We start from the raw sequence: 23,375 nt of genomic DNA, 5'->3' as shown, positions 1-23,375 counted from the left end.
GACTGCTCAGTTTTGCCAGGCGGCCAGCTCTAGGAAGAGTCTTGGTGGTTCCAAACTTCTTTCATTTAAGAATAAATGAGGCCACTAGGTTGTTGGGGGCCTTCAATGCAGCAGAAATGTTTTGGTACCATCCCCCAGATCCTGTCTCAGAGCTCCATGGACAATTCCTTTGACCTCATGGCTTGGTTTTTGTTCTGTCAACTGTGGGACCTTTATATAGACAGGAGTGTGCCTTTCCAAATCATGTCCAATCAATTGAATTTACCACAGGTGGACTCCAATCAAGTTGTAGACACATCTCAAGGATGATCAATGGAAACAGGATCCACCTGAGCTCAATTTCCAGTCTCATAACAAAGGGTCTGAATAGATATGTAAATAAGGTATTTCTGTATTTTTATGTTTATTATGTTTATTTAATCCATTTCAGAATAGGCTGTAACGTAACAAAATGTGGAAAAAGTCAAGGGGTCTGAATACTTGCCTTCAGAAAGTATTCATACCCCTTGACTATTTCCAAATGTTGCCTTGTTCTAAAATGGATTACATTTGAAACATTCCTCAGTAATCTACACACGGTACCCCATAATGACAAAGTGAGACTCAAAATTGAGTTCAGGTACATCCTGTTTCCATCGATCATCCTTGAGATGTTTCTACAACTTGATTGGAGTCCACCTGTGGTAAATTCAATTAATTGGACATGATTTGTAAAGTTACACACCTGTCTATATAAGGTCCCACAGTTGACAGTGCATGTCAAAGCAAATACAAAGCCATGAGGTCGAATGAATTGTCCGTAAAGCTCTGAGAGAGGACTTTATGTACCTGTTAGCAATGGGTGTGGCTGAAATAGCCGAATCCACTCATTTGAAGGTGTGTCCACATACTTTTGTATATATATAGACTGAGTGCACAAAACATTAAGAACATCTTTCTAATAATGAGTTGCACCTCCCCTTTTGCCCTCAGAACAGCCTCATTTCGTCAGGGCATGTACTCCATAAGGTGTCGAAAGCTTTCCACAGTGATGTTGACTCCAATGCTTCACACAATTGTGTCAAGTTGACTGGATGTCCTTTTTTAGTGGTCGACCATTATTGATACACATGGAAAACTGTTGAGTGTGAAAAACCCAGCAGCGTTGCTGTTCTTGACACAAACCGGTGTGCCTGGCATCTCTCACCATACTCTGTTCAAAGGCACTTCAATCTTTTGTCTGGCCCGTTCACCCTCTGAATGGCACACATACACAATCCATGTCTCAATTGTCTCAAGGCTTAAAAATCCATCTCTAACCTGCCTCCCCTCATCAACACGGATAGAAATGGATTCAATAAGTGACATCAATAAGGGATCATAGCTTTCACCTGGATTCACCTGGTCAGTCTATGTCATGGAAAGAGCAGCTGTCCTTGAACTTACCATTCAAAAGTTTCAGGTCAGGTAGAAATGTCCTTGTTTTTTAAAGAAAAGTACATTTTTTGTCCATTAAAATAACATCAAATTGATCAGAAATACAGTGTAGACATTGTTAATATTGTAAATGACTATTGTAGCTGGAAACGGCAGATTTTTAATGGAATATCTACATAGGCGTACAGAGGCCCATTATCAGCAACCATCACTCCTGTGTTCCAATGTCACGTTGTGTTAGCTAATCCATTGCCTTTAATAGTAGAGAGAATGATTTGTTTCAGCTGTTATTTCTTTCATCACATTCCCAGTGGGTCTGAAGTTTCACATACACTAAATTAGTATTTGGTAGCATTGCCTTTAAATTGTTTAACTTGGGTCAAACGTTTCGGGTAGCCTTCCACAAGCTTCCCACAATAAGTTGGGTGAATTTTGTCCCATTCCTCCTGCCAGAGCTGGTGTAACTGAGTCAGGTTTGTAGGCCTCCTTGCTCACACACGATTTTTCAGTTCTGCCGACAAATTTTCTATAGGATTGAGGACAGGGCTTTGTGATGGCCACTCCAATTCCTTGACTTTGTTGTCCTTAAGCCATTTTGCCACAACTTTGGAAGTATGCTTGGGGTCATTATCCATTTGCAAGACGCATTTGCGACCAAGCTCGAACTTCCTGACTGATGTCTTGAGATGTTTGCTTCAATTTATCCACATCATTTTCCTGCCTCATAATGCCATCTATTTTCCGACTTCAACTGTATGTATGTGCAAGTTCTCCCTCTTAAAAAGATGAGAGAGGCCTGTAATTTTCATCATACGTACACTTCAACTATGACAGACAAAATAAGAAAAGAAAACCAGAAAATCACATTGTAGGATTTTTAATGAATTATGGTGGAAAATAAGTATTTGGTCAACAACCAAAGTTAATCTCAATACTTTGTTATATACCCTTTGTTTGCAATGACAGAGGTCAAACGTTTTCTGTAAGTCTTCACAAGGTTTTCACACACTGTTGCTGGTATTCTGGCCCATTCCTCCATGCAGATCTCCTCTAGAGCAGTGATGTTTTGGGGCTGTTGCTGGGCAACACAGACTTTCAACTCCCTCCAAAGATTTTCTATGGGGTTGAGATCTGGAGACTGGCTAGGCCACTCCAGGACCTTGAAATGCTTCTTACGAAGCCACTCCTTCGTTGCCTGGGCGGTGTTTGGTATCATTATCATGCAGAAAGACCCAGCCACGTTTCATCTTCAATGTCCTTGCTGATGGAAGGAGGTTTTCACTCAAAATCTCACGATACATGGCCCCATTCATTCTTTCCTTTACACGGATCAGTCGTCCTGGTCCCTTTTGCATAAAAAAAGCCCCAAAGCATGATGTTTCCACCCCCATGTTTCACAGTAGGTATGGTGTTTTTTGGATGCAACTCAGCATTCTTTGTCCTCCAAACACGACGAGTTGAGTTTTTAGCAAAAAGTTCTTTTTTGGTTTCATCATATGACATTCCAATTGCTCTCTAGCAAACTTCAGACGGGCCTGGACATGTACTGGCTTAAGCAGGGGGACACGTCTGGCACTGCAGGATTTGAGTCCCTGGCAGCATAGTGTGTTACTGATGGTAGGCTTTGTTACTTTGGTCCAAGCTCTCTGCAGGTCATTCACTAGGTCCCCCAGTGTGGTTCTGGGATTTTTGCTCACCGTTCTTGTGATAATTTTGACCCCACGGGGTGAGATCGAGGGAGATTATCAGTGGTCTTGTATGTCTTCTATTTCCTAATTAATTGCTCCCACAGTTGATTTCTTCAAACCAAGCTGCTTACCTATTGCAGATTCAGTCTTCCCAGCCTGGTGCAGGTCTACAATTTTGTTTCTGGTGTCCTTTGACAGCTCTTTGGTCTTGGCCATAGTGGAGTTTGGAGTGTGACTGTTTGAGGTTGTGGACAGGTGTCTTTTATACTGAAAACAAGTTCAAACAGGTGCCATTAATACAGGTAACGAGTGGAGGACAGAGGAGCCTCTTAAAGAAGAAGTTACAGGTCTGTGAGAGCCAGAAATCTTGCTTGTTTGTAGGTGACCAAATACTTATTTTCCACCATAATTTGCAAATAAATTCATTAAAAATCCTACAATGTGATTTTCTGGATTTTTTTTTTCATTTTGTCTGTCATAGTTGAAGTGTACCTATGATGAAAATTACAGGCCTCTCTCATCTTTTTAAGTGGGAGAACTTGCACAATTGGTGGCTGACTAAATACTTTTTTGCCCCACTGTATATATTGTCTTTGTATCTCAAAACCATTGTAATGTGGTTAACCTTAAAAATCTAAATGAAAATGATTGAAATCTAAGAGATGAAATTCAACCAGAGAGTGCCCTTTGTGGGAAAAGGCTATGGGAAAAGGCCGCACTTGACCGTTTTGCTTGAAATGGAATAATTCTAGTCCAACAGTCAAGTGAGGCTTTTTTCGAGCTGTCATGTGACCGAATGCTGCAGACAATGCATTCACGGGTCACTAGGAGGATTTTTCCTTTCTGACTCAAAGAGAATACCCTGTCATCTCCCTCAGAGCATTAACACTCATGGTGCCCTTCGCCAGCTCATATCTGTGTGAAGCTTGATTCAGCAGTGCTCTCGTCTGCATTGAAACCAAATATCGATCCAGGTTTAATTTGAAGATGAGGTGAGGTGCCCACTGTTAACCACGCCCCCTGACTTTGAGAATCTCCGATGCGACATGCGTCAAGCACACCCATCTCATTAGTGATGCTGAGATAGGAGGCATTATGTCAGTCTGATTTGCAATTGACTCTCATAGCCCCACATTAAAAGCATGTGATCGTGAGTTGAGAAGACAATCAGAAATACTGTTAGAATGTCTTGCCATTGACAGCCATCGCCCCAAACATTTTCTGTTAATTACATTTTCGTTTTTCCACATGGTAAGTTTGTGAACCGCTGAACTAGTCAGTGGTTACTTTTTCGCTCTCACCCTCCAGTGTCACACACACACACCGGCCCCTGCCCATCCCCCATCCTGCTGCACCCTCTCCCGAGGTCATGCAGGCTGCGCAGCAAGCAAGTGTCCAAGTTTAAACAAAGTCAATAATATATATATATTTTTGTTAAGTATCTGGATCTCCAGCATGTTTTTTTTTCTCTTCATTTTATTTTAACTGTAAAATGATTTCAAATGCCCTTCCCTAAAACAAACTCACAGTTGTCGGCCAGACAGTGGGATTGTTTGTGTTGAAACTTCAGAGGAACAGTGCAGTCTCTCTCTGTCTCTCTCTCTCTCTCTGTCTCTCTCTCTCTCTCTGTGTCTCTCTCTCTGTCTCTCTCTCTCTCTCTCTCTCTCTCTGTCTCTCTCTCTCTCTCTCTCTCTCTCTCTCTCTCTCTCTCTCTCTCTCTCTGTCTCTCTCTGTGTCTCTCTCTCTCTCTCTGTCTCTCTCTCTCTCTGTCTGTCTCTCTCTCTCTCTCTCTCTCTCTCTCTCTCTCTCTCTCTGTCTCTCTCTCTCTCTCTGTCTCTCTCTCTGTCTCTCTCTCTCTCTCTCTCTCTCTGTGTCTCTCTCTCTCTGTGTCTCTCTCTCTCTGTGTCTCTCTCTGTGTCTCTCTCTCTCTCTCTCTCTCTCTCTCTCTCTCTCTCTCTCTCTCTCTCTCTCAGTGGCTAGTTAGGCAGCAGTACAAATACGTAGTCATTCCCCGAGTGTAGTTCGCTACAATTAGACATTTCTAGTTGCCATTTGGAAATGAAGAATTAGAGAGGTGGGAAGTTGCCATATATATATATTTAAAAACAGAGCATTAACAAACTCAGAACAGAAAGTGTGTTTTCACACAGTGTGTTTCCGTTAAGGTGGGCTGGGGGAACATTAACTTTATTTCAAGGAGTTGGTTGGGTTGGGGATGAAAAATATGTTGTGCTCAATCAAGTCAAGCGACCTGAAAGAGGGATGCAGACCTGTATCATTCCAAATCCGTTTTATTTTCCTCTTGGAAGTACCCAGGCTTGCGAGTGTTTATATATCTACCTTAAAAATAAAAAAAAAGCAGGAACGGAAGGAAAAAAACCCGGTGGAATTTGTTTTCTAACCACTAGTCACATTCTTGGCAGGGTCTTAATTTGTCTAAGCCAAAAACAGGCTGAAATGGGGAGGGAGGAGTGGGGAAAGGGAGGAGAGAGAGAGAAGGCGGGGATAGAAAGGGGGATTTAGGGCAGGCCTATAATCTTGTTTACATCTGTGCATTTACACTCTTTTCCCCTCCCATCTACCCTGTATATTGACCCCATTTAGCCCTATGTATTTAACTTAACTAGCCTGACTACCATTGTCTATGTAAACCCCTTTATTTATAATCCACCCATACTGCCCCTGTGTATCTACACCCCTGTGTGTTGAACCCTACAACTCTACTATCTGTCACCCACTCCTGCCTGCCATCTGAAGCCCTCCACTTGCACACACACACACACACACACACACACACACACACACACACACACACACACACACACACACACACACACACACACACACACAACACACACACACACACACACACACACACAAGCCCCACAACTGCCAGTCTCAGTATTTCATATCAGTCCCAGTACCCCTCTCTGTATCTCCCTCAGACAGCTGCCCCTGTCTGTCTTTCAAGTAAGAGAAAGTTGGTCCTAGATACTGATCTAATGTCAGTTTAACCCCCCTTCTCCTTTAAACTAACTGTCCAATGAAATCACTTTTAAAAGTTAATTTTCTGTTAACTCATTCCAAAATAATATTGTTGACTCATCCTATGCTCATATTTCTGGCAAAAGCATAAATTAGAGGGACAAAAAAGAAGAAAAAAAATCCCACTCCTTAGCGCGCACACACACACACACACACACACACACACACACACACAGTACCACGGAGTGTGCAAAGCTGTCATCAAGACAAAGGCTGGCTACTTTGAAGAATCTCAAATATTCAACCTATTTTGATTGTTTAACACTTTTTTGGTTACTACATGATTCTATTTTTTATTTTATTGTTTTGGTGTCTTCACTATTATTCTACAATGTAGAAAATAGTAAAAAATAAAGAAAAACCCTGGAATGAGTAGGTGTGTCCAAACTTTTGACTGGTCCTGTAGATTCATGCTACACACACATCACAACTACCAGACTCTTATTATAATTCCTAAATACTGCACAATTTAAACACTCCCCCCTTCCCCAAAATATTAGACTATAAGTTTTTCCTGATCTAGTAACCTGATAGGGTCTGACAGAGATGAATCAGTTGAAAAAAAGTTTATATGGGCTGTGATGGGACCATAGTTTTTCTAATCAGGTCACTTGGGTTTTTAGAAAACTCCTGGAAAAACTCCTGCCCTGGGGACAGGCCCGGGACCAGGATAAAGTGACTAAGGGGGCATTTTTATTTTTCTACTTTCTACAGACAGATTAGTCTTCTCTTTTAAAGCAGTAGGCATTTACTTTCCAAACAACGTTTTTTCCTGTGATTGTATTTCAAAATGTTGCCATAGACCGATACAACCATAGACATAGAATCCATACAATGGACGTGCCCATTCAAGTCAGGACTGCCATCCATTTGCCAGTCAAATTGACGCGGTTACAGGTGGCAAGATGATCATTTTCATGGCCGCAACGCTACAACAACAGCCTACTCAGAGCGTGGAGAGAGAGTGTGGTTTGGAGGATGGACAAGATGGACAAGACGTCCCTCTCCTACGAAGGATGAAAACATTGTCAAACTGCAGCAAACCTGTACTTGTTCATATGAATTATATTTTAAACTAGACTCTCAGGAGGGGTTTTTCCTTTACACAGGTAGAGAGACAACAGCATAGAACCCACAGGGCTGAGCTTTATTTATGTGGGTTTGCATCGTGTAGGCCTGTGCAAATGTAATTAAAAAGTTACCCACACAGTCTGTCTAATTATGTCATCACTATTGTGATTCATTCCAGTTCATCATTTTGGATTGAAAAAGGTCTAGGTAGCCTAGCAAGCCCGAGTTTCGTTAAACTTTGATCACATCCACATTCTTCTCCTAACACAAATAAATGGGCTATAGATATGTAACGTTGCCATTTTGTTTACCCTGGCCAGAGGGGGACAAGGCTATAGGCTATATGCAGCTGCGCTTATCAGTAGCCTACCCACCAGTTGATCAGAGGGAAAAATATTATCTTTTTCATCCCATACAGCATGTCAGATCGCTCATGTTTAAGAATAGGCTGCTGCAATATTTCTGTATAGAGTTTTGACGTGTGTCATGTTTGCTAAATAAATACCAGAGGAGAGTGGAGAGCGCACTTTGCTAGAGTGGAGAGCGCACTTTGCTAGAGTGGAGAGCGCACTTTGCTAGAGTGGAGAGCGCACTTTGCTAGAGTGCGCGACCTGGGATTTCTGTGAATCTGATCAAAAGAATCTGTTCAAAACACACAGAACTGGGCCTCCCGAGTGGCGCAGGAGTCTAACGCACCACGTCGCAGTGTCACTACAGCCTGGGGTTTGATCATGTTTCGGACGACGCATGACTTAACCTTCGCCTCTCCCGAAACCCGTTGGGGAGTTGCAACGATGAGACGCAATTGAATATCACAAAATTGGGGAGAAAATTATTATTCTAATTGTTTTTTTTTTGTCAATAGAAAAAACACACACAGAACTTTCAGAAGGAAATCTGGAAACCATGGACAGTTACTTTAATGTTTAAGGTTAGAATTCGGGACGTGTATAAGCTGATCCTGGATCTGTACACAAAAGCTAGTTTTAACTGGATCATATTCTCTATCTACCCCTAGAATACCCTCACGTCCTCTCTCTAACCCCCACAAGCCCCTCTGTTGTTAGGGATAAAAGGTCCCTTATTACTCTATGGGATTTGGGGCTCCGTTATGCCTCGGGGCTTTGCTGCAATGTTGTTTCAAAATGTGAAACAATTCGCCTAGTATTACGGAGTGGTGAAATCGTTTATTTGTCTATTCATCATCGTTTTTCAAAAGGATCAAATAAAAGAGGAAAACAGATCAGCAGGAGAGGAGAGGAGAGGAGAGGAGAGGAGAGGAGAGGAGAGGAGAGGAGAGGAGAGGAGAGGAGAGGAGAGGAGAGGAGAGGAGAGGAGAGGAGAGGAGAGGAGAGGAGAGGAGAGGAGAGGAGAGGAGAGGAGAGGAGAGGAGAGGAGAGGGGAGGGGAGGGGAGGGGGAGGGGGAGCGATAGAGGGAGACTGATTGATTACAGAAAATATGAAATATGAGATAGATATGTCTGAACAAAGACCGAGAGAGAGAGCGATTGAACATGGTTCCAAGTGGCCCCTACCCTGCCCTGCATACTGTACCTAGGGCAGAGCTTCTGCAGCACATCCCATATGCCCTCACAACACACACACACACACACAATTTACTTTTTAACAACTGGTCCTAGGTCAACTATATTAATTACTAATAATTGTTAGGATCCCCAGTGGGAGTATGGATATCTGACACACACAAACACAAAGAGGGTTTCTCTCTCTGCCTTAAGGTGGTGATGACACTGAGACGCGTACATGATTACACACTAGTATCAGTGACACACACAAGTATACCGCCTCAATGCATTGATTAACACTAGCTTCACCAACTGTAACAAGGCCACGTGAATCAGGGTGAATCAGATATGCACTTGGAAAGGAGGAGTCTTGGGAGACTTCCACTGATCGCACTGCAGCAGACCGAGCAACAGCAGTTCTCCACAGTGCAAACAAAGCGACAGCCCTAGATCTCTCACATCGACTTTACAACTCAGACATCCTTCATCTTAACTTCTCTCTCTCCCCCCCCCAAACAAAGCGACAGCCCTAGATCTCACACATCGACTTTACAACTCAGACATCCTTCATCTTAACTCAGACATCCTTCATCTTAACTCCCCAAACAAAGCGACAGCCCTAGATCTCACAGATCAACTTTTACAACTCAGACATCCTTCTTCTTAACTTCTCTCTCTCCCCCAAACAAAGCGACAGCCCTAGATCTCACAGATCAACTTTACAACTCAGACATCCTTCATCTTAACTTCTCTCTCTCCCCCCAAAGCGACAAACAAAACTTTACAACTCAGCATCCTTCATCTTAACTTCTCTCTCTCCCCCAAACAAAGACAGCCCTAGATCTCTCACATCAACTTTACAACTCAGACATCCTTCATCTTAACTTCTCCCCCCCAAATAAAGAACAGAGAGACATCAATCATATTGGTGGGAAGTAAAATAAAAAAAGGGATGTTTCATTGATATGCAGGCAGCTCCACACGCCAACATCATTCCGTTCACTAGTTATCATCTTTTTTTAATGTGTTTTAAAGTTGCCATTTCATAGTGTGCCAATTAAAGGAGTGCAGCTCTGGGACCGAGGCTAGATTCTCGAGCCCCAATTAAAAGTTGGAGGGTTGATTTCAGTGGAGAGGGAAACAAGGTAAACCAGACCAGACCATGTGAGAGAGTGACTGGAGAAATCGCTTGGCTCACATTGCGTAGATGCAGATGTCGGATCTTAACGTGACCCGTTTCGTCGCAGGAGGAAAATCATCCTGCAACAGAAGGATTTAAATGAATATTGAATATTTAGAATCGTCTCCAGGGGGCAGCTGGAAGCGGTGTTTGTCGGCTATACAATACAGTACCGTTCCTAGGAGGATATGGTTTGGGGAAGGCTCTGCAAACCGACCTCATACCATCCAGTAGCAAGTATTCTCACGGTTTGCTAGAGCATTGTGAACTGCCGTAGCGCAGTGGTCTGCGCAGCAGTGTGGGGCAATCGTTTTGACACTGTATGACTGGAAACTAAAAGTGTTCAACCAATCCAAAGGCAGCTGCCTGCTTCCTACCTGCCTTCAAAGGCACGTGCCTTAGTAAATAGCACTTCTCCAGTAGGTTACTGCAGCATCACGTGACAACGCATTCAATTCTACCGAGCTCAAGACGTTCGTAGCCACATTGTAGCCACTGTAGCAGTGTGAACATTGTAGCCACCCTTCAAAAAGAGAACACTCACTTGAATCCCCCCCCCTTACTAGCTCTGACCTTTCTGATAGCTACTTTATTGAGGAAAAATGTACTTACTATGACTGTGATGTGGTTGTCCCACCTATGTACAATATATATACAAAAGTACAGTATGTGGACACCTCTTCAGATAGTGGATTGGGCTATTTCAGCCACACCCGGTGCTGACAGGTGTATAAAATGGAGCACACAGCCATGCAATCTCCATTGACAAACATTGGCAGTGGTATGGCCTTCCTGAAGAACTCAGTGACTTTCAACGTGGCACCGTCATAGAATGCCACCTTTCCGCCGAGTGCTGAAGCGTGTAGCGCGTGAAAATGGTCTGTCCTCGGTTGCCACGCTCACTACCGTGTTCCAAACTGCCTCTGAAAGCAACATCAGCACAACAACTGTTTGTCGGGAGCTTCATAAAATGGGTTTCCATGGCCGAGCAGCCGCACACAAGCCTAACCTCTCTATTATGACACCCACAAGCGACTTGGGACTGGTCTGAAGTCGGTACAGCCAATCTGACAACTTCTGTCTGTAGCGTGCGAACAGTTTGGCCTACACACTAATATGAACCCTCAGGAAAGGTGAGACTCTAACGAACATGTTGGTTGTTTTGCTCTAGGATGCACCACAGGACCAGTTGAAAAAAATGAATGGAAGTAGATATGGAGACTGTTTAGTGCCAAAAAGAAGGGGTTAAAAAAAAAATCATGATATTTCTTATCTCTCATACTTAGGACAGACACTTCTGAACAAACTTCCTTTAGATTTTTTGGGGAGGATTATCTGTTTTTGGTAGCCTTCCCAAGATCTGTGTATCGACACAATCCTGTCTTGGGGCTCTACGAACAATTTATTCGACCTCATTGCATGTTTTTTTTCTCTGACATGCACCGTCAACTATGGGACCTCACATAGACAGGTGTGTGCCTTTCCAAGTCATGTCCAATCAATTGAATTTACAACAGATGGACTCCAAACAAGTAGTAGAAACATCTCAAGGATGATCAGTGGAAACAGGATTCACCTGGGCTCAATATCGAGTCTCATTGAAAAGGGTCTGAATACTTATGTAAATAAGGTATTTCTGTATCTTATTTTTAATCATATGCAAAAATGTCTAAAAACCTATTTTTGCTTTGTCATTATGGGGTATTGTGTGTAGATCAATGAGGGGAAAAAACAATTGAATCAATTTTAGAATAAGGATGTAACGTAACAAAATGTGAAAGAAGTGAAGGGGTCTGAATAGTTTCCGAATGCACCTTATATAGCTAATTGATATACTAGTCTTGCTTGCCAGATTCATGACGCTTGGACAAATTGGGATATGGGGGAGGGGAATGGGCAGAGTACAGTGTACAGAAAGTATTCACACCCTTTGACTTATTCCAGAATTTGTTGTGTTACAGCCTGAATTCAAAATGGATTTTTAAGAAAAATGTCACACCCAACTACCCTATAATGACATAGTGAATACATGTTTTGGGAATTTTTCAAAATGTATGGACACTGCGAGATTAATTCACACAAGGCCAAATCTACACTGTAGTTGCTTACCAAGAAGACAGTGAATGTTCCCGAAGGGCCAAGTTAAGCAGATTTAAGTCAAAACTGTTAAAGATCTATGGCAAGACCTGAACATGGTTGTCTAGCAATGATACACAACCAACTTGACAGAGCTTGAAGAATTTTGAAAATAATAATGGGCAAATGTTGCACAATCCAGGTGTGGAAAGCTGTTAGAGATTTACCCAGAAAGACTCACAGCTGTAATCGCTGCCAAAGGTGATTCTAGCATGTGTTGAGGGGTTGAATACTTATCTAATCAAGATATATCAGCGTTTTATTTTTCATTCTTTAAAAAAAAATGTTCTTCCACTTTGACATTAACAGAGTATTTTGTGTAGATCGTTGACCAAACAAAAATACAATGAAATCCCTTTTAAATCCCATTTTGTAACACAACAACATGTAGAAAAAGTCACAGGTGTGTGCATAAGCCACCTGAAACCCTTAAATCTGTATTTCAGCATTTTCACTCCCTTTTCCTGTTATTGGTCTGTAAGCCCTGATAACTAAGTTCATTTTCTCTCCTCTCGTCAACCAACAGTAACCTCATTCAAGCTCCCTCCTTACCTCAACTCTATCTTCCTCTCTCTTTCTTGCTCCCCTTCTCCTTGTCTCCCTCTTCTCTCTCTTTTACTGAACTTTCAGAGGAAAGTGTAGAAGTACTGTATGCTGTTCTCTCTCTTTCTCTTTCTCTTTCTCTTTCTCTTTCTCTTTCTCTTTCTCTTTCTCTCTCTCTCTCTCTCTCTCTCTTTCTCTCTCTCCCCCAACCCCTTATCTCTCTCTTTCTCTTTCTCTTTCTCTGTCTCTCTCTCTCTCTCTCTCTTTCTCTCTCTCTTTCTCTCTTTCTCTTTCTCTGTCTCTTTCTCTGTCTCTCTCTCTCTCTCTTTCTCTGTCTGTCTCTCTCTCTCTCTCTCTTTCTCTCTCTCTCTTTCTCTCTTTCTCTTTCTATCTCTCTCTCTTTCTCTTTCTCTTTCTCTCTCCTCTCCCTTCCTCCCTCCCTTCTCCCCATCCCATCCTTTCTCTCTCGCTCTCTCTTTCTCCCTCTAGAACAGATATTAAAACAAGCTTTAGTGGGGCTGAGCTTCTTGAAAGCCTGTTGCTTTATGGGGTTGACCTTGGCTATAGGGAGAACTCTGCATCCGCATGGGTGCTTGGAGAGTGTGCAGGCAAGGTTACAGCACTGATGAAACTAGAGATGAGCTAGTGATAGAAAACAAATTGACACCCTACATAGAGGGAAAATGACACATCATAAATAGACAAAATAGCATTTCTATAGCCAAACTTATCTGTTGGAGCGTATTTGAAGATTTAACTGATTCCGTCACTTCTTATACTTCAAAACCTGGCCGCATTATTTGTCTCCCTTTGACTGTAACACAATGAGTCCCTTTATCCTCTTCTCTGTTTTATTGCTGAGGACAAATTGTTCCAACAGCCACAGGCAGCAGCAGCACGAGAGATAGCTCTGTCAATGGATCTGATGAGAGAGAGGGAGGTTTGTTTATGTGTGGCTGAAGGCCACTCTATTCATTTTCATGTGATAGGCCTTCTGGTGATTCTGTGTCATTACTGTCCCAAGTTTTCATTACATTTTTTTTTTTAAATTACACCACAGTTTGTCCTCACATTTGTGGTGTAGGGTCGCGGAAGGCTCTATGACAATGCATTGCTTATGTGCTGTGCTGGATTCTGTGTGTGTGTGTGTGTCTCGTGTTACCAGTTCCAAACAAACACATGCTATGTGAGGTGAGGTTATAGGCCAGCTACAGTTATAGTTAATACAAAATATACCAGTTCACCATAATATTACCCCACCACTGCACAAGTTTATGGTATACTGTAGTGCCTTGAAACACCCTTGAACTCCCTGTAGAATATTAAATATCCAACATGAGGTCATTGTGCCATTATGTCCACGGGGGAATATGGTTAAGCGTTATCTATCAGGGTCATGACACCACTGTAGGAGACCACCTTGTTTTCTCCCATGATGCCGTAGTTAAACGCTTGTGTTCATAGTAAATAGCAGAGGTGGGACCAAGTCATTGTTTTACAAGTCACAAGTAAGTCTCAAGTCTCAAGGGGCGGCAGGGTAAACTAGTGGTTAGAGCATTGGACTAGTAACCGAAAGGTTGCAATTTCAAATCCCCTCGCTGACAAGGTACAAAATCTGTCGTTCTGCCCCTGAACAGGCAGTTAACCCACTGTTCCTAGGCCATCATTGGAAATAAGAATTTGTTCTTAACTGACTTGCCTAGTAAAATGAAGGTAAAATTTAAAATAATAAATAAATAAATAAAAAGTCTTAGCACTCAAGTCCCAAGTCAAGACCGTCAAGTCTCAAGTCCTAAACTTTGAGTTTCGAGTACTAAACAAGTCATAATGTGCTCTTCACCAAATGTAATACCATTTCATATTTTTAACAAGAGTAATAATTAGTATATTACATTTTAAGCAAATCATGCATGCTTTTAAAAAATATCGATATATTTATTACTTTCCAAATAAACGTTATATTTCCATGGAAATACATGGGTAGCCATGAGAAAGACACCCCCCGCCCCAATAGTGATCGACTATCGAGGATCGCTATGGGGCGCAATCGGGCGATGTAGGCTTATACACAATCGCACAACCTTAACACACACACACACACTCTCTGTGTGGTTACAGTAGGCTAAGGTATGTCAATGGTTTTAGGAACAGCAGTAACATCAGGCAGGATTTAGGCTACCAACTGCCTAGCCAGTTGTAGCTCAATCTTGGGTGCAATGATCACGTTCCCGCACTGACTGACTATGTGGAGGCTCATTAATTTAACGTTACGTTAGCCTACATGCTACACTAGCAAAGTTATACATTTTATAGCTGTTGGCTATATTAGCTACGACTTACCGTTCTTTGTGCAGATTCAAATGTCGAACAAAGTTGGAAATTGTTGCGCCTCCGTCTGTAGTTTTCTTCCCGCATGTTTTGCAAGTTGCAATCCGTTTTTTGTTAATACAGCATCATCTTTATATCCAAAAATAATCATTTGGGGTATCATCTTTCCAAGGGCTCCATCTGAATTCACTCGCCGACGTTCCTCTGCACTGCCAGGCACAACTTTTTCTCAGCTGGCACAATTTCCAAATGTAATCCGTTAAATGAAGAGTTGATGCACTGCACACTTTTGTTAATAGCATAATGTTTAATATTTGGGCTTGGTGAGGGTATCTGGGGAGGGTATCAAGTGAGGTCGAGTCAAAAGGCTCAAGTCCAAGTCAAGTCACGAGTCATTGGTGTTAAAGTCAAAGTCGAGTTGCAAGTCATCATATTTGTGACTAGAGTCTGACTCGAGTCCAAATCATGTGACTCGAGTCCACACCTCTGGTAAATAGTCATGCTAACATGACTGTAAAATAAATGTAATGATTTTTGTGTACATTTACCATAAGAGAATATCCATACACCAACTAATTCACTTTCAAGTGAAATATTTAAAATATATATATATATATATATATATATATGAAAAATATTCAGCCACTCTTGGAGGAAAACAGAATACAGTGAATACGTAGTAGGTTTCTTTTTCTTATCAAAAGCCAACACTTTCCAGCTTTAAAATCAATCAATGTGCTATGAAATAGAACACAGCAAACTTGGGGATTTTCATGAAGCAATGTAGTAAATTGTATTCCTGTGGTCCATTAAAATCACAGCTTTTCAACTCACACTATTATGTCTTACCACTATTATACCACAGATTTACTAACAACAATCTGATGCTCGCAATCCCTCCATCCCTCTGTTTGGGATTAGAAAGTCATTGAATGAGAGATTAGGGAGGAAGAATAGAACTGAGGGAGGAGTGGTCAGAATGGTTGAATAAGGGAGGAACCCACCAAGTCTCCACATCGGTCAACTGTGCCTAACTAAATGTATCCTATCCTCTCATTGACAGATCTTATCCGGTCCAGTCCATTCGTCAGTCCCAGGGCCAGCACAGGGGGGTCGCTCCGGAGGCCAGAGCCCATCCGGACCGGGACCCTGTGATGTCGCACTGACTGACCCCCCTCTCTGCGAATGACCAGCAAGCATCTGAGGGTGGGGCCCGCCTCAGTCTCGCATGATTGGCTGCTGGATGGAATTAAGGTGAATGGAACACATGCCCAAGGAGCAGGACCCTAACCTATCAGAGGGAGAAGAGAAACTGTGAGTCCCGCCTACTTCCTAGTCTCAACCTTACAGGCTATGACCCTGCCGCTAACATCACGCGTGAATAGGTATCACATGGTCATATAATTTTAGAGGTCGTCTGAGGAAAGTGTAGAATTACTGTGTGTTTTACCTTTTTGTTTTGAAAGTTTGCTCTCCGGTTTCTCTCTCTCGCTTTGCTTCTCGACTATGCTAGTATTTATTTTCTCTCATCCATCTCTTCCCTCTCTCCCGGCTCCCTCTATTTCTTCTCTCCGTTTCCATCTCTCTCTCTCTTTCCACTTTCTTTACTGTATGCAAGTTGAAACAGCTCCAAAAAGTGATCTTGTTTTCTAAGAAACCTGTAAACTAGGCCTCCAGGCTTCCCAACCCTGAACCCTTGTGAGTGTGTAACTGCAACTTACAAACTGTACCGCTCAAAGACAGTCCGCCCTACACGAACATAGGCTGTTTCCCTGTTCATCATTAATTAAAACACAACATCAGTGAAATGGAAGCTCCTCTGTCTCAACCAGTCAGGCTGTGGCAGAGTGGAATGGGGATTTTTATCAAAGAGAAACCTGCTCTTGCTCAAAGGGCACAACTATCAGTCAATTTGATATGCCCCGGAGCGATTGGAGGCACAGCTCCACCTGGCTAGGTTAGAATTACATCACATTCTGGTAGCGTAGCCTATAGTTTCATATGGTTGATAGTGATGATGTTTGTGTTCTGTTACTGTTGTGTTTATGTACACACAATACCCTATAATGACAAAGCAAAAACACATTTTTGCAAGTTTTTGCAAATGTATTACAAATAAAAAACTGAAATATTACATTTACATAAGTATTCAGATCCTTTACTCAGTACATTGTTGAAGCACCTTTGGCAGCGATAACAGCCTCAAGTCTTCTTGGGTATGACGCTACAAGCTTGGCATACCTGTATTTGTGGAGTTTCTCCCATTCTTCTCTGCAGATCCTCTCAAGCTCTGTCAGGTTGGATGGGGAGTGTCGCTGCACAGCTATTTTCAGGTCTCTCCAGAGATGTTCGATCGGATTCAAGTCCGGGCTCTGGCTGGGCCACTCAAGGACATTCCGAGACTTGTCCCGAAGCCACTCCTGCGTTGTCTTAGCTGTGTGCTTAGGGTCGTTGTCTTGTTGGAAGGTGAACCTTTGCCCCAGTCTGAGGTACTGAGCACTCCCTTTAAGAATAATGGAGGCCACCGTGTTCTTGGGGACCTTCAATGCTGGTACCCTTCCCCAACTATGTGCCTTGACACAATCCTGTCTCAGAGCTCTACGGACAATTCCTTCGACCTCATGGCTTGGTTTTTGCTCTGACATGCACTGTCAACTATGGGACCTTAGATAGACAGGTGTGTGCCTTTCTAAATCATATTCAATCAATTGAATTTACCACAGGTGGACTCCAATCAAGTTGTAGAAACTACTCAAGCATGATCAATAGAAACAGGATGGTCTTAATTTAAGGTTAGGTTTAAGGTTAGGGGTAGGCATTAAGGTTAGCAGTGTGGTTAAGGTTAGTTTTAAAATATGATTTTATGACTGTAGCTGTGCCAGCTAGTGACCATTCTGCAGAGCTGCCTCCAGAATAATTAATACAGCGACATATTAGCGTTTGATGAAAAACGCTAATCTGCCCACTTCTCCATCAAAGATAATAAAACAAAAACACTATAATAAATACCACAGTAATATCCGCAGAAACACTACAGTAAATGCTACAGTATACTACAGTCCTAAAAAACACTCCAGTAAATACTACAGTATACTACAATCAGCAAAAACTCACGTTAACTGTGGTGTATATTACTATGGTAATTTTCTTTCACCACAGTATTTATACTGTAACTTTAAGTATTCACTGTAGTGTTTTTGCAGACTTTAGTCAATGACTAGTACAGTAAAGTCAGGAAAAACACTACAGTGAATACCATAGTATTATTACCATAGTATGCTATAATATTTTTGTTCATGTGGGTGTGCTTGCACGTGTACCTGGGTGTGTGTGCATGTATGTGTGTGTATGTTGTTCCTTTGTGCTTGTGTCTGGTGTGTGTCATGTTTGTGACATATGGCCTCATGGAGAGGGTCTTTGGAATGCTGTGTCAAATTCCCTGGTGCTGATCCCTGTGGCAAATTACCAGGGCGCAAATGAAAGGAAAGCCGGACTAGATTACTCAACCGCGATGGACACCTGACGGTAGATTAGCAACTGGGCTGGTGTGTGTATGTGTGTGTGTGTGTGTGCACATGTGTTTGGGATTCTGTGGGTTTGTATGTGTCTGTGTGTATAGTGGACGTTCAGGGCTAAATTAAGCCTGCTGTTGCTGTGTTAATTAAAGAAGAGGAGGAATTAAAGAGCTTGCTAATCACATTGAAGTTGATTAAACTACTGTAGTGGATTTCATTTAACTTCTCTAGGGTAGGGGGCAGCATTCGGAATTTTGGACGAAAAGCATGCCCAAATTAAACGGTGTGCTACTCGGGCCCAGAAGATATGATGTGCATATAACTGGTAGATTTGGATAGAAGACACTCTAAAGTTTCCACAACTGTTAAAATAGTGTCTGTGAGTATAACAGAACTGATTTAGCTGGCGAACACCTGAGAAAAATCCATTCAGGAAGTAGTTTTTTCTTTGGTTTTGTAGTTTTCTATTCAATGCCAATACAGTATCCATTAACTTAGGACTCTATTTGCAGTTCCTATGCCTTCCACTTAGATGTCAACAGTCTTTAGAAATCGTTTCAGGTTTGTATTCTTTTTTTTTTTTACCCATTTTTCTCCCCGATTTCATGGTATCCAATTGTTTTAGTAGCTACTATCTTGTCTCATCGCTACAACTCCCGTACGGGCTCGGGAGAGACGAAGGTTGAAAGTCATGCGTCCTCCGATACACAACCCAACCAGCCGTACTGCTTCTTAACACAGCGCGCATCCAACCCGGAAGCCAGCCGCACCAATGTGTCGGAGGGTACACCGTGCACCTGGCAACCTTGGTTAGCGCGCACTGCGCCCGGCCCGGTCGCGGCTGGTTACGACAGAGCCTGGGCGCGAACCCAGGGACTCTGATGGCACAGCTAGCGCTGCAGTACAGCGCCCTTAGCCACTGCACCACCCGGGAGGCCCCAGGTTTGTAATTCTTATAAATGAGGGAGTAAGACAAGTCTGAACAAGTGGACCCTACCGTGTCGCAGAGCTTTTTCATGCGCATGTGCATTTCTTGTTTACCTTTTATATTGACTACGTTATTGTCCGGTTGAAATATTATAGATCATTTAGGCTAAAAAACAACCTGAGGATTGAATATAAACACTGTTTGACATGTTTCTATGAACTTTACGGATACAATTTGGATTTTTTTTGTCTGATTGTTTTGACTGCGTTTGAGCCTGTGGATTACTGAAGAAAACACACAAACAAAATGGAGGTTTTTGGATATAAAGAGACTTCATCAAACAAAAGGAACATTTATTGAGTAAATGAATGTCTTCTGATTGCCACCATATGAAGATCATCAAAGGTAAGGGATTAATTTTATCTCTATTTCTGAGTTTTGTAACGCTTCTGCTTGGCTGGTTACTGTTTGTAATAATTTGTCAACTGGGCTATGTTCTGGGCTAGGTATGTTCTGGGCTAGGTATGCTTCCGCCGAAAAGCATTTTATAAATATGACACTGTGGTTGGTTTAACAAGAAGTTAATCTTTAAACCTATGTAAAATATGTTTTGTTTTCTGAATTTTTATAATGAGCATTTCTGTAATTGAATTTGGCGCTCTGCAATCTCACTGGATGTTGGCCAGATGGGACGCTAGCATCCCACGTACCCTAGAGAGGTTAAGCTCTCCTTCACTGTGTTGTCCTTCTATACCTTTGAAGTGATATTGGGGTTAAAGGGATAGTTCAATAAAATTGACAGATTTAGACATTTGTTTTCCCAGCCAAGTGTGATCAACTGCACGCAAACACACAAAAACACCCTTTAGTGGGGTGCAGGGACGAAAAAAGTTGGTATAAAAGAAATAGGGCTCAAACAACGTGTAAAATAGTAAATAACGGCTACTTCTCAGAGAGTTTTGAATTGTCAAGAGGCATTAAAACAAGGGTGTCCACTGTCACCATATCTATTTGTTATGGCCATCTAAATGCTAGCTATTAAAATCAGATCCAATACATTAGAGGATTAGAAAGCCAAGGCTGAAAAACAAAGGTGTCCATGTATGCCGATGAGTCAAGTTTTATATTAAGTCCGCAAGCTAGATCCCTGCAATGAAGATCTAGATAACTTTTCTGTACTTTCTGGACTAAAACCTAATTATGATAAGTGTACAATATTACATATTGGATCTTTAAAAAATACAACTTTTACATTACCCTGCAGTTTACCTATAACATGGGCTGATGGTGAAGTAGATATACTTGGTATTCATATCACAAAATATATAAATAAGCTCTCCACAATGAATTTCAATAGAAAACTTGTGAACTAGACAAGATCCTGCAACCATGGAGAGGTAAATACCTGTCTATTTATGGAAAAATTGCCCTGATTTAGTCCATAGTCATATCTCAGTTTACTCACTTACTTATGGCGCTGCCTACTCCTGATGATTCGTTTTTCAAATCATATGATCAAATAATATTTCACTTTTTCTGGGACGCTAAACCAGACAAAATAAAACATGCCTATCTATATAATGAATATCAATTGGGTGGGTTGAGATTATTACATATAAAAGCACTAAACCTCTCTCTGAAAGCTTCACTTATTCAAAAGTTTTACTTCAACCCTAAATGGTTCTCAAGTAGATAACTAAGAAAAGCTCATCCATTGTTTAAAAATGGCCTTTTTTGTCTTTGTGCAGATTACCATGTCTCATTTTCGATTAATTGAGTATAGCTCTTTTTCAAACAAGCATTCCAGAGCTGGCTACAATTTCAATTTCATCCCAATGAAAGATAGAACAAATATTCCAACAAATATTATGGCTGAACTCAAATGTGCTGGTTGTTAAAATACTCAGAGTCCGGGGGAGTGGTTAACAGTGTGCACCTCATCTCTCCTTTCACATACAAACTGGATCGATATTTGGTTTCAATGCAGACGAGAGCACTGCTGAATCAAGCTTCACAAAGATATGAGCTGGTGAAGGGTACCATGAGCGTTAATGCTTAAGGCAGGTTATTCTCCTTGAGTCAGAAAGCAAACTCCTCCTAGTGACCCGTGAATGCATTGTCTGCAGCATTCGGTCACATGACAGCTCGAAAAGCCTCACTTGACTGTTGCACTAGAATTATTCCAATTCAAGCGAAACGGTCAAGTGCGGCTTTTTCCCACAGCCTTTTCCCGCCAAGGGCACTCTCTGGTTGAATTTCATCTTTTAGATTTCAATCATTTTCATTTAGATTTTTAAGGCTAACCACATTACAATGATTCTTAGATACAAATACAATATATATATATATATATATATATACTGTATATAGAGTTGAAGTCTGAAGTTTACATACACCTTAACCAAATACAGTTTTTCACAATTCCTGACATTTAAATCCCTGTCTTAGGTCAGTTAGGATCACCACTTTTTTTAAGAATGTGAAATGTCAGAATAATAGTAGACAGAATGATTTCAGTTTTTATTTCTTTCATCACATTCCCAGTGGGTTAGAAGTTTACATAGACTCACTAGTATTTGGTAGCATTGCCTTTAAATTGTTTAACTTGTGTCAAACATTTCAGGTAGCCTTCCACGAGCTTCTTCTAACGGCTCTCATTGGTGGTAGGAAGAGTAGACCAAAGCCCAGTGTGGAAAGTGTTCATGATTCTTTTATTCAAAAAACACTCAAACAAAATAACAAAAGCGAAAACGAAAGCGCACAGTTCTGTCAGGATAATACACTAAACAGAAAACAAGATCCCACAACCTAATGGTGGGAAAAAGGGCTGCCTAAGTATGATCCCCAATCAGAGACAACGATAGACAGCTGCCTCTGGTTAGGAACCACACTAGGCCAAAATTAAAGAAACAGTAAACATAGAATTTGCCACCCGAGTCACACCTTGACCTAACCAAACATAGAGAATAATAAGGATCTCTAAGGTCAGGGCGTGACACTTCCCACAAGTTGGTTGAATTTTGGCCAATTCTTCCTGCCAGAGCTGGTGTAACTGAGTCAAGTTTGTAGGCCTCCTTGCTCGCACACACTTTTTCAGTTCTGCCCACAAATGTCATTTTCTACAGGATTGAGGTCAGGGCTTTGTGATGGCCACCCCAATACCTTGACGTTGTTGTTCTTAAGCTATTTTGCTACAACTTTGGAAGTATGCTTGGGGTCATTATTCATTTGGAAGACCCATTTGCGACCAAGCTTTAACTTCCTGAGACATCTTGAAATGTTGCATCAATATATCCACATAATATTCCTCCTCATGATGCCATCTATTTTGTGAAGTGCACCAGTCCCTCCTGCAGCAAAGCACCCCCACAACATGATGCTGCCACCCCCGTGCTTCACAGTTGGAATGGTGTTCTTCGGTTTGCAAGCATCCCCCTTTTTCCTCCAAACATAACAATGGTAATTATGGCCAAACAGTTCTATTTTTGTTTCATCAGACCAGAGGACATTTCTCCAAAAAGTATGATCTTTGTCCCCATGTGCAGTTGCAAATCGTAGTCTGGCTTTTTTATGGCGGTTTTGGAGCAGTGGCTTCTTCCTTGTTGAGCGGCCTTTCAGGTTATGCTGATACAGGACTCGTTTTACTGTGGATATAGATACTTTTGTGCCTGTTTCCTACAGCATCTTCACAATGTCCTTTGCTGTTGTTCTGGGATTGATTTGCACTTTTTGCACCAAAGTATGTTCAAATCAAATCAAATCAAATCAAATTTTATTTGTCACATACACATGGTTAGCAGATGTTAATGCGAGTGTAGCGAAATGCTTGTGCTTCTAGTTCCGACAATGCAGTAATAACGAGCAAGTAATCTAACTAACAATTCCAAAAAAAAACTACTGTCTTATACACAGTGTAAGGGGATAAAGAATATGTACATAAGGATATATGAATGAGTGATGGTACAGAGCAGCATAGGCAAGATACAGTAGATGATATCG

At 41.7% G+C, this 23,375-nt stretch overlaps 1 protein-coding gene across 1 annotated transcript in view; it reads left to right on the top strand.

The window, feature by feature from the left end:
• The window catches only part of LOC112224754 (thyroid hormone receptor alpha-like), a 197,796-nt gene that overhangs the window by 125,878 nt on the left and 48,543 nt on the right, over positions 1-23,375 (top strand). The window contains exon 4 of the mRNA XM_042305904.1: positions 15,997-16,247. Within this exon, the coding sequence (XP_042161838.1) occupies positions 16,192-16,247 (56 nt within the window). The 5' untranslated portion in view covers positions 15,997-16,191. The remainder of the gene's footprint in view (positions 1-15,996; positions 16,248-23,375) is intronic.

The sequence above is a fragment of the Oncorhynchus tshawytscha genome, linkage group LG25 (genome assembly GCF_018296145.1).
Source record: "Oncorhynchus tshawytscha isolate Ot180627B linkage group LG25, Otsh_v2.0, whole genome shotgun sequence".
Lineage (NCBI taxonomy): Eukaryota > Metazoa > Chordata > Actinopteri > Salmoniformes > Salmonidae > Oncorhynchus > Oncorhynchus tshawytscha.
The sequence above is the reverse complement of the archived record's forward strand: the minus strand, read 5'-3'. Positions and strand labels throughout refer to the sequence as shown.